Here is an 11,350-nt window from a genome sequence, read left to right on the forward strand (position 1 = left end):
GTCTTCCGTTATGTTTGGGTCTTGTGCATAGAATATATTTAAAAAACAAACACCCCCCCCCCAAGAACTGGTTGTTTCTTCGAATAGGAAATTTAAGAAGATGACCTAAAGATCAAAGAAAACAGAAGTGGAACTTGTTTACCACTTAAAAGAAGAAGTGGGCTTAGTACTTCCTAGCTCCAAAGGGCTACAATGTCAAGGCTACAGAAAGGAAGTAGATTCTTTAGTCCAATACTACACTATTTTTTTTAAAAAAATTACTGGTACCCAACAGAAGATAAAACTATCCCAGGAGGAGGATTATCTTGAAAATAACTGGCACCTGACAGTCGTGAGGGCTCTTCAGATAGCTTTGGATCTGCTGAAGCCTTTTCATGTTATTGCCTGTACAGAAGATGATGTTTGCACAAACAGAAATAAACGGCATCACCTAATCTCAAGGCATCCTTGTCACGTTTTCAGGGGCTTGCTTGGTTGGGATAGCTGGGCTTGCCCATTTTTACCTGGAGGGGCCCAGAAAATGAACCTTAAGAGGATAAGACCTGTTCTGCACAAGACCTTAAAGTCCATTCTTGGGTGAAGATGATCTTCATGCGGGGACTAGACGTTGACTCTGTGGGCCAGGACCTGAAGGCTTGCTGGAGAGCGAGGGGGTCTGGGACTAAAGGCACAGGGCGACAGGGTCCCGACAGGGTCCCGAGCCCTTTCATCTGAAAATGGAGCTTCCCCAGCCGGCCCCATTCCGGGTCTGGGACGAGCCGCGAGGCCGTCGTTCCCTGCACGCTGAATGCCCGCTTTGTGACGTGCGTCCCGCGCGGCGGTCACGGACCGACGCGGCGAGACCTCCGGACCAGGCCCAGGGCGTGAGTCCACCCCGCCCGCAGGCTCAACCCGAACCCATCCTGACCAAGGAGGCGGGGCCTGGGTCGGAGGCGGCCCCACAGTGCCTCCCGGTGGCCAGCGCCAACCGCAGGAGAGCGCACAGCCGGATCACCACCGCGACGCGCCATCTCCCCACCCCGCCAGCCGCCACAGTCCCTTCTCAGCTCTGCCCACTGGCGGATGCACTACTGCGCCTGCGTCGAGCCAGTTCTGCCCGGCCACGCCCCCTCCTCCCCTCCCACCAACTCGGTCTGCAGACCGGATGTCAGCTGAACTCCCATAGTGCCTTGCGAGCGGCGGGCATGATAACAAGCCCTGAGCGTCCGCACGCGGGCTCGGGTCAGTCCTATTGGGGCTCCACGGTGGTGAGTGGCAGTTCTGTGAGATCGAGTCCCGGCCGGCTGCCGGCTGGTTAGGAGTGGCCTGATGTCGATTCTCCGGGGCGTGTGGGGCGTTCTGAGGGCGCTGGGGAGATCTGGAGCGGAGCTGTGCAATGGCTGTGGGAGCCGCCTGTGTTCACCTCTCAGGTAGGATTGGCGTCCGGCCCGGGGCTCCCGGGGCCTAACACACTAGACCGACCCCCCTCCGAGCCCCCGGGGCCGTCCGATCCCTCCCCGGACCTCGACCTTGCCCAGGGGTCGGCGGTGGCAGTGCAGACCGGGCCTCCTCCCGGCCTACCTGTTTGTCTCGGACCTGGCTTCCTGTCCACCCCCCCCCCCACACACACCCGGAGCCAGGTTCACACGCTTTCCCGCCTTCCTCTACTCCCAGGTGGGGGGAAGGGGAGGACAGGTGCCAGGAGCTGCCTTTGTAGCTGTTTCCCTCCGCTGTTATCTGCCTTCCATAGCCCGAGAGGACATTTGGGATCAGTTCCAGAAAGCTCCCTCCCCTTCCACTTAGGCCAGGAGTTTAAAAAGACCAACAGACCAAAAAACTGTGTTTCCCCAGCCCTTGTCAGCATTCGTTTGCCCCGGGTTGGATTCCTTGGCTCACCATTCTTGGTGAAAGTGTCAAAGCATATCGATAACTTCTGAGTGACATGTATTCTTTGGAATCTGTGTTCACGTGTATATCAATCTCGACAGTTCAAAGACCTAACACTGATGGGGTATTATTATTATTTTTTCGGTGTAGTTTCGTGTATTTTCCAAAATGGTTTTCATCTACCTCGAGTAATTATCCAAAGAAACCTATGACTTCCTACCTTCGGTTTTCTCAAGAAAAGCTACCAGTATTTAGAGCTCAGAGGCCGGGTAAGGAGTTTGGGGATGAAAGGGGGTGGATGTGGCTTGTATTCTTCTTTGATGTAATAAAAAAAAAAAAAGAGAAAGAAAAAAAAAACGCTACTAGAAGTTGCAAGATTTGTCTGACCATAGTATTGAGAGACTTCTGGAACAATAATTTCTCTTAATAGTCTTGCATTTTATTTATATCAAATAGAAATGCTTTAAGTATGCCTGAGAACTACTGTCAAATACTTTTTAGGTAAGCCACAGTGCAGAAAGCACCCTAGGGAGGAGGTATTAAAAAAAAAAGGCTACTTGCCTTTGACTTAAAAGAGTCCACTGACAAATCATTGCCCACTTGGAACTGAAGATCTCAGCTTCCTGTGTATCTAGGATAACAGGCATTGACTGGTGGTTCATGCTTGTTTTTTTGTTTTGTTTTGTCTTTGTGGTGGGGCTTGAACACTGGGCCTGAGCTCCCACCTTACCCCTTGAGCCACAGTGCCACTTCCCATTTTCTAGAGGTTTAATTGGAGATAAGAGTCTCACAGACTTTAGTGTCTAGGTTGGTTTTGAACCATCATCCTCAGATCCCAGCCTCCTGAGTAGCTAGAATTACAGGCGTGAGCCACCAGATCTGCTTTCAATAAAGGTTTTAATTATTTACTGTATTAAACTCTTAGATAAGGAAAAAATAAGCCATTATGTTAGATATGATGTAGAGATATCTAAAATTTACTGGTAATTTTAGAAATTAATCCTGAGACAATTTTTTTTCTTTTCTTTTTTTTTTTTGCCATTTGTGAGGCTTGAACTTAGGGCCTGAGCACTGTCCTTGGACTTTTCTAAAGGTTAGATTTCTACCCTTGAGCCACAGAACCACTTCTAGCCGAGGAATTGAGACTGGGTCTTCGTGCATGCTAGACAAGCACTCTTCCACTAGGCCGAACTCCTGGCCCAATTTTTTTTCTTTTTTAAAAAGTTTTATTGTCAGGGTTATGTATAGAGGGATTTCAGTTATGTTCATAAGGTAGAAAGTACATTTCTTCTTGAGCATTGTTATCCCTTCCCATATTTTATTCCCACTTTCCCTCCTCCCTCCCTCCCAAGTTAGAAAGTTCATTTCTAACAATGTCTTGTAAATACTGCTGTTACACTGGCTCACCCTTCTTGTATTAACTAATCTTTCTTAATCTAGCTGCTCTCATGATTGTATTTCTCTATTAAAATATTTCCAGTACGTATTAGAGTATTAAAGAACAATTAATTTAAGTATTCAATAATGTAATGTCTTCCCAATTTATCATTCCACTCCTACTAATCTATCCTTTGTTCATTCACTCTTAAGGCATATGAAATTATTTAACATTCTGTAAGCCTACATCTTTGTGTATCTACAAGTTAGGGCTTTTATTTGAATTTTTTTTTTTTTTTTGCCAGTCCTGGGCTTGAGCTCAGGGCCTGAGCACTGTCCTTGGACTTTCTCAAGGCTAGAGCTCTACCACTTGAGCCTCAGCACCACTTTCGACTTTTTTCTATGTATGTGGTACCGAGGAATCGAACCCGGGTCTTCATGCATGCTAGGCAAGCACTTTAACTACTAGGCCAAACTCCCGGCCACCTTGAAAATTTTTTTATTTATATACTTTGACCCAACTCACATCTCCTTTTTAGTTGATTTTTATTTTATACTATTTGAGAAAATGTGATCACCAAATTCCCAAATTTTTTTTGAATTGTATTATTCCCAATAACATGAAATAAAGTACACACATACCCAGAGAGGCAGGAGAGACAGATACAGAGAGAATTAATACATGTTGTCTATTAATCATGTAACTAGCATCACCTACAGATACACATCAGTAATGTAATCATACTCAATGAAGTAGTAATGTAATCAGTAATGTAATCATACTCAATGAAGTAGTAAATGAATGGCAAATATATAGACTTTAACAAAAGTTTTTCCTTTTGCAATGTTACCTCTGTTTATTCATGGTGAATGATCACAAAATCATGTGCCGTGTTTTATGTACTGATTTAAAAAATAGTGAAAGACAATGGTTGAAAGCATAGGCTGAGACAAAATTTTGCCATTCTTTTTATTTCATTTTAATTCATAGATGTGAAAAATAGAGAACTAATTCGACAGATTGCAGAAGCATGGCGGGAACTTCCTGAGTCAGAGAAAAAAGTAAGTATACAAAACATTCAACATTACCGACCAGTTAGGACCACTTGTTGTATCTTTTTTTTTAAGTACTGGTGCTTGAGCTCTGGGCCTGGTCACTGCCCTAGAGCTTTTGTGCTCAAAATTGCACTCTAGCACTTGAGCCACAACTCCATGTTCAGCTTTTTGGTAATTCAATTGTAGATAAGAGTCTCATGGATTTTTCCTGCCCTGGCTGGCTTTGAATCTCTCTCCTCAGATCTCAGCCTCCTGAGTAGTTAGGATCACAGGGATGAGCTACTGACACCTGGCAGCCTATCTTTAAATGTCCATTATCTACAAGGGAACTTCTTTCTTTGTGATCTTGATAGATGATGAGAATATGTATTTATGGGGTGAGGAAGCTGAGTAGTTAGTGGCATTTTGAAGCTAGAGGCCAATTGCTGGTCTCTCTCTTTGGTTAATAGTAAGTATGTAAAAAAAATACATCTTGAATCTGAGTACCTTTCTCATTTGGTGTTTCAGTCCTCATCTGAATTCGTACACTTGTCTTTCCTTACGTGGAATTTCCTAGAAACTGTTTAGTGACTTTGTCATTTGGGGTTTTTAATTACAGGAATATGAAAATGCTTATAAGGAAGATTGGAGAATATACAAAGAAGAATTACACAGAATTCAAGAAGAGCTTTCTCCAACTCAGTTGCAATCTCTACAAAAAGAAATCAAAGAAAAACGTTTGAAAAGGAAAGAATTGATAAGAAAGAGGGTGGGTATCCTTGAAATACTTTCCTATGGAAAAAACCCAATTCATGTAACTATGGAATGTAGGTAATTTTTTCTTACTGAAATGCTAATGCATAGATAAGATGTAGAATATGCCCACGTATTTTTCATTTAGGCAGAAAGTTTTCATTAGCAGAAACATGATGCTCATCTTTTCCTACTACAGCCACTTGTCATTGAGTTTCTACTTTCAGATGTCTCCAGATATATGATATGCTTAAAACTGAAAGCTATAGAAATAGTTGAGAAATACGAGTCTCAGAATAGGTAGTTCCCAGCTTGAAATGTTGAACCACACCAAGGCCTTGATTGGCATTATCTTTACTCAGTGTTGGTGTCACTTGGCCATCTTGCTTTGCTGGTAATGTTCACCAGAGTTCAAACTTTCTCTAGAAAAGTAGATTGTATTTTCAAACATGAGATGCCAGCCCAGGGTCTCTCTCCCTGACCCTAAATTTCTACATCAAACTGTTAAGCTTTCCGACTGAGAGTTCATCCACCTCTGTGATAGTCATCTCAAGTGGCTGATAGTAAAATGAAGCCGGAAAAGCCACTAACAGTGAGAAAGGAAGTGTGTAGATGGAGATGGTTTTTGGAAGAATAAAGTCTGTCTCCTTTTCTTTCCTCTAATGCACCCAGCATATGCTGAGGGTAGCGAGGATGAGAAGTGGGGATTGGGCAGGCATAAAGGGTTTCTGCTTCTGATTTATACTCTTGACTACACTTGTTCTCCCCAGTAAAGACTGCCAATACCAACTGGCAAAGAGATTGCAGGCCAAGTGTCTGACCTAGAGTTTTCAAGTAAAGCACTTAGAAGGGAAATCTTTAGCGGCAATTCTAGAAACGGGGCAAAATAAGATTTCAAAATAGAAAAAATAAAGTGCTTGGAATCTTAGTTTCAATACTAAGTGACTTAAGAGGTTGAGAAAGACGTAAGTGATGGCTACATGTGAATTAGAAAATCCCAATTTTGGCTAATCTCATATTGTTATAGTATCTGAATTTGTTATCTTGTATATTGTATATACATTTATTTGTTTATTTGAAATAGGAAAAGGAAGGGGGGACAACAAGGTGATTGGGAGGGGGTGGGGAGAGGGAAATGGGGGAAAAACATGGGGGGAAAATGTGTGAGAAGTAATGCACCTACTAATCTGGTGAATGTAACTGTAACCCCTCTATGCATTACAATAAAAAAAATCCACAGCAATTACATGAAAACAAAACAAAAAGAAAATCTCAACTTTCATTTAGAAATTAAAATGGAATTTGTTATTTATTGTAAGCAAATTGTCACTAGCCATAGGATTTTATAAATTCAGACATTTACTACCTAAATACAGAGATGAAATAGGATAATGCAGTATCCTTCAGTCTCTGAATTGTGAACTAAACTAAGATACCAAGGGATACTTGTACTGTTTTTCATAGATTCTTTTTATTTTTGCAAGCTAGTAAGAAAATGAATTTTACACATTTTTTGAACTTTGAATGTTGACATTGAGGAAGGAGTGAAATTATTAGGTAGTCCTTGGATTTAACAGTTGTTCTCCCATATTGTCTGTGAGGATCCAAGTGGGACCTAAATGCTCTGCTATTCAGTTAAATAACACCATGAAAATGAAGTAATTTTCTATGGAAATAACGCATAGAAAATATGATATGTATAAAACCTGTGTGTGTGTGTGTGTGTATGTGTATGTGTAGTGTATGTGTATGGTTTGTTTGCTTGCTTGCTTGCTTGTTTTTTTGTCTCCATACTGAGGATTGAACTCAAGGCCTTATGCTTGGTAGATAGGCATTCTATCACTTGAGCTACACCTCCAGTCTGTTTTTGTTTTGACTTGTGTGTGTGTGTGTCATTGTTGAGGTCAAACCTTGTTTTATGCCTGGGCTGCTATTCTTGTACTTGTACTTTCCTGAGTTAATGGGGGTAAGAGGCTTGCTCTACAATGCCCAGCCATTGTGTTTCCTCTGTAGCTAGAATAACAAGTATGTACCACTGCACCTAATCATAGGTTCAGAGAAGCCTCTTGAACTTCTTTTTATGTCAAACTGTGATCTCCCAGTCTCTACCTCCCAAGTAGTAGGATTAATGATTTGATCATCACAACCTGCTTCCTGAAAATTTTAAAATTTAGTGCTCCTCAAATCTCTGGTGCTGAGATGTAGTGAACACATACTTCACATGGAAATGATAATATTATCTTACATAATTCTGTGATGTATAATAGGGAATAGTTTCTGTAAATAATGTTAAGCTTTCATGGAGTTCAAAACTATGTCTGACCGTTTTATTTTTGTTACTCAGGAGTTAACATTTTTTGGAAAACCCAAAAAAACTCGTTCAGCTTACAACATTTTTATAGCTGAAAAATTTCAAGAAACCACAGGTGTTCCAGTTAAGGTAAATAACAACATTTGTTTAATTTAAAAATTACTTTTATGGTATTTTAGCGGTCTCATGTCAGGTGATGAAGGAAAGTAGAAAGTACTTTTTTGGCTGACTTTTAGTAACATATTTGCTTGGGGGCTTTATTTTTAATTAAAAGTAATTATTTAAATTTTTGTGTGTGTGTGCTTTCCTGAGCTTAAATTTGGGGCCTGAACTGCAGCTCCACTTTCAGCTTTTTTTTTTTTTTGGCTAGTCCTGGGGCTTGGACTCAGGACCCGACCACTGTCCTTGGGTTTTCCTCAAGGCTAGTGCTCTACCACTTGAGCCACAGCACCACTTCTGGCTCTTTTTGTGTATGGGGTACTGAGGAATAGAATCCAGGGCTTCATGCATGCTAGGCAAGCTCTTTACCATTTGGCCATGCTCTGGACCCCTCTTGTAGCTCTTTTGATATTTTATTGGACATAAAAGTCTCCCAGATTTTCCTGTCCTGGCTGGTTTCAAGCTGCAATCCCTTAGGTGTCAGCCTGTTGAGTACCTAGGATTACAGGTGTGAGCCACATCTTTCAGACATTTAAACATCTCAATTCATCTTACCTTTTTCTTTTTTCTTCTTTTTTTGGTCAATCGTGGGGTTTGAACTCTGGGATTGGACACTGTCCCTGAGCTCTTCATCTCAAGGCTAGTGCTTAACCATTTGAGGCACGGTGCCACTTCCAGTTTCCATGTGGTTAATTGGAGATAAGAGTCTCCCATGCTTTTGTGCTCAGGCTGGTTTGGAACTTCGAACCTCAGATCTGAGCTTCCTTCATTTTATACCTCTGATGTTGCCGCTGCCTACATTGTTGGGTATAATTGCTTTTATGTTTCCCATTGTCCTTAGCAGTTAGCTTTAGCAGCTCATTCAATGACTGCTCCATGTGCTTTGCACTTTCTATCATTTCATTTTGGTAGTGTTTTTTTAAGTTTGTCCACACATTTATCCTTTAAATTATTTATTTTATGCAGCTTCCTATTAATTTTAGAGGAAGAACCAAGCTATGGGAAATGAAGCTTGTATTTTTTCCTATGCCTGTACCTAAATACTTTGGGTACACATTTTAGAATGAAACAATATAGATTATACTCAAGATCTTGTTTCTGAATCAAACAGATAAATACTTCCTATCAATTCATTTTTGTAATAATAATTTTTGCTTAGAGTTTAGTTGGTACTCCATTACCTGTTATTTTAAAGTTCTTTTTCCCCCCCCTACTTTTTTTTGTCCCTCGTGGGGCTTGAACTTAGGGTCTAAGCACTGTCGTGAGGTTTTTTGCTCAAGGCTAGTGCTCTACCACTTGAGCCTCACCTCCACTCCTGAATTTCTGGTAGTTATTTGGAGATAAGCGTCTCATGGCTTTTCCTGCCTGGGTTGGCTTCAAACTATGATCCTCAGCTCTCAGTCTCCTGAGTAGTTACAGTTACAAATGTTAGCCATCAGTGCTTTGCTATTTTTGAGTTTTTGTTGTTGAAATGAGTAATAAAAAATATTTTCTGCACCAGGAAGGTGGCTTAGGGTAGAGTATTTGTCTAGCATACAAAGCAGAGTTTTATTCCTCAGTACCACATAAATAATTTATAAAAAAAAATTAAAAATATTATCTATATGGATTACCAAAATCTGTGTATATGTCTTACTTAAACATATACTACTTTGCAGGAAAAACTGAGGACTTTAATTGATATGTGGAAAAATATGCCTGCTTCTCAAAAGCAGGTAAGTATTAAAAGATTTTAGTCTCAACTGTCCAGTTAGAATATTTGTGAAAGAATAGATTAGGGCAAGGCTTGCTTTATGGTTCATAAGCCTAATTTTACTAAAGCTTATCATTTAAATTATTTTCAAAATCGTATACTTAAAATTATTTTCATAGTATGGAAACCAGTTTGGCTTTTCCTGGTAAATACAGTTGTCCCTGAAACTTGAACAAGTCCACTAATACTTATCTTTTTCTTATTTTACATTGATCTCACAAAAAACATTTTCTTCATTCCCCTATTACTCATTTAGATTAGTGATGCAGTTTTTTTTTTCTTTTTTTAAATTGTAATTAATAGAAGGGTTACATTATATTCACCATATAATTAGTTCATAAACATTGGTACCCTTTCTCATGACATGGTTCCCATTCCCCCCCCCCCCCCCCCAGTGATGCAGTTTCTATGAGGAGTAATCTCATCTTGTTTGTAGATTTACAGTTTGTGGTTTAGCTGAGTGTGGTTAAAGAATAAATAATTAAAAAATAAATCAAAAGTCATTTCAAAACCCCAAATTGTAAATTTTTACACACCCATGATGTAGCTCTGTTATGTGGTAGAGAAGCTCCCTGAACTGTTATCTTCATCTGTGTTTATATTGAGTGATCTTCCGAGCTTTTCCTGCTCTTAACTCTAGCAAATGGCTCCCATTAAACAAGGTAAAGGTTATAGTGATTCTCTGAAGCCTGAGGGCGTGTAATATCCTTAAGTGGTAAATAAGTTTAGGTATGCAAAGGTGGCACAACTTTAGTGATAGGTGGTAGCTGTTCATTTAAAAAAAAAAATCTACAACATAGTTGTGTGGGGGAGTTAGAATTTAACATGTCCATTTACGTGTACAATGTATCCTGATCAGAGTCACCTCTTTCATCATTCTATCCCTGTCCTATCAGTCATATCAAGTTCCACAGGAATATTATGACTGTATTTGTCCACTGATCCCTTTCTCATTTATCTACCCCCACACCAGACTTCCTCCCAGCAAAACATGTTTCTGTTTCCTCATAATCATTTCGCTAAACCATGAATTCTGTAAAACATGACAACGTAGTGTTTTACTCCTCCATATACTACAGTCACTCAGATTGTTTATATATGCATATTCCCATATGTGTGTTTACATGGGATATTGTATTTTGTGGGTTTTTTCCTCTTTTGTAGTCTGAACTCAGTACCTGATACTTGTACTCATTGGCTAGAGAGCTTGGCACTCTAACCATGCCTCTAAGCTGTAAAGTGTTGGTTGTTTTTGTTTTTGTTTTTGGAAGGGATCATATTCTTTAGAGGAAATTGAGGGGCATTATGGGGAAAATCAGCATGCATCCTCTGTATTGTACTAAATTCTGTGTATCCTGCGTGCTCATGGTTTTTCTATAAATTAGTACCCATGCATACCAAGGGTCTGCTGTATGTAGAAGCATTTCAAAAGTTAATTGTTCCTTTCTAAACATTGAATTTAATGATTGCATTGTTTGTTAGGTGTATTATCAGCTTTTTGAAGATGATAAAATTCGTTATGATAATGAAATGAAATCTTGGGAAGAACGAATGATAGAAGTTGGAAGAAGCGATCTTATACGTAAAGGCACGAAAGCGTCAAAGAAGACTGACTTGTGTGATGATGGTTAAGCACAAGAAGCCAATTAGGTCGCAATGCCTGATGTGACATTAGAATAGATAAAGGGGGTAAACATTTATATTCAATTTCTTTTTCTTTAGCCCAAGGATTTCTACCAATTGAACATATTTTGTGTTAGTATTTGTAAAACCCGAACAGATGAAGGTCGTGAAAAATTTTGTGTTTATAAGAAGCACAGCTGGGCCCAGTGGCTCATGCCTGTTTCCCTAGCTTCTCAAGAGGCTGAGATCTAAGGATCACGGTTGAAAGCCAATCTGGGTACTAAAAAAAAGTCCATTGAGACTCTTATCTCCAGTTAATCACCAGAAAACCAGAAGTGGTACTGTGGCTCAAGGGGGTAGCCTTGAGTTGAAGAGCTCAGGGACAATGCCTAGTCCCACAGTTCAAGTCCCACAACTGACAAAAAAACCCCAAAAAACCAATAGAGTCAAAATATCTTTCCTGCAAATTTCGC

The 11,350-nt window shown here is 40.3% G+C and overlaps 1 protein-coding gene across 1 annotated transcript; it reads left to right on the plus strand.

Moving 5' to 3' along the window:
• Window positions 1–1,282: 1,282 nt before the first annotated feature.
• On the plus strand, window positions 1,283–10,954 carry Tfam (transcription factor A, mitochondrial). The gene is made up of 7 exons (XM_090346364.1): window positions 1,283–1,409; window positions 2,017–2,135; window positions 4,235–4,305; window positions 4,898–5,047; window positions 7,376–7,471; window positions 9,160–9,216; window positions 10,737–10,954. The coding sequence occupies exons 1-7, from the start codon at window positions 1,309–1,311 to the stop codon at window positions 10,884–10,886; spliced, it is 744 nt and encodes a 247-aa protein (XP_090202490.1). The 5' UTR covers window positions 1,283–1,308; the 3' UTR covers window positions 10,887–10,954.
• Window positions 10,955–11,350: the final 396 nt, after the last annotated feature.

The sequence above is a fragment of the Megascapheus bottae genome, chromosome 15 (genome assembly GCF_031878675.1).
Source record: "Megascapheus bottae isolate mThoBot1 chromosome 15, mThoBot2.hap1, whole genome shotgun sequence".
Lineage (NCBI taxonomy): Eukaryota > Metazoa > Chordata > Mammalia > Rodentia > Geomyidae > Megascapheus > Megascapheus bottae.

Bases quoted from the DNA above. Each gene is read 5' to 3' on its own strand.
- Tfam (XM_090346364.1), top strand. From the start codon at position 1,309: ATGTCGATTCTCCGGGGCGTGTGGGGCGTTCTGAGGGCGCTGGGGAGA. The intron at 1,410-2,016 runs GTAGGATTGGCG...TTTTCGGTGTAG, and splicing joins CGCCTGTGTTCACCTCTCAG to TTTCGTGTATTTTCCAAAAT. The intron at 2,136-4,234 runs GTAAGGAGTTTG...TTTAATTCATAG, and splicing joins ATTTAGAGCTCAGAGGCCGG to ATGTGAAAAATAGAGAACTA.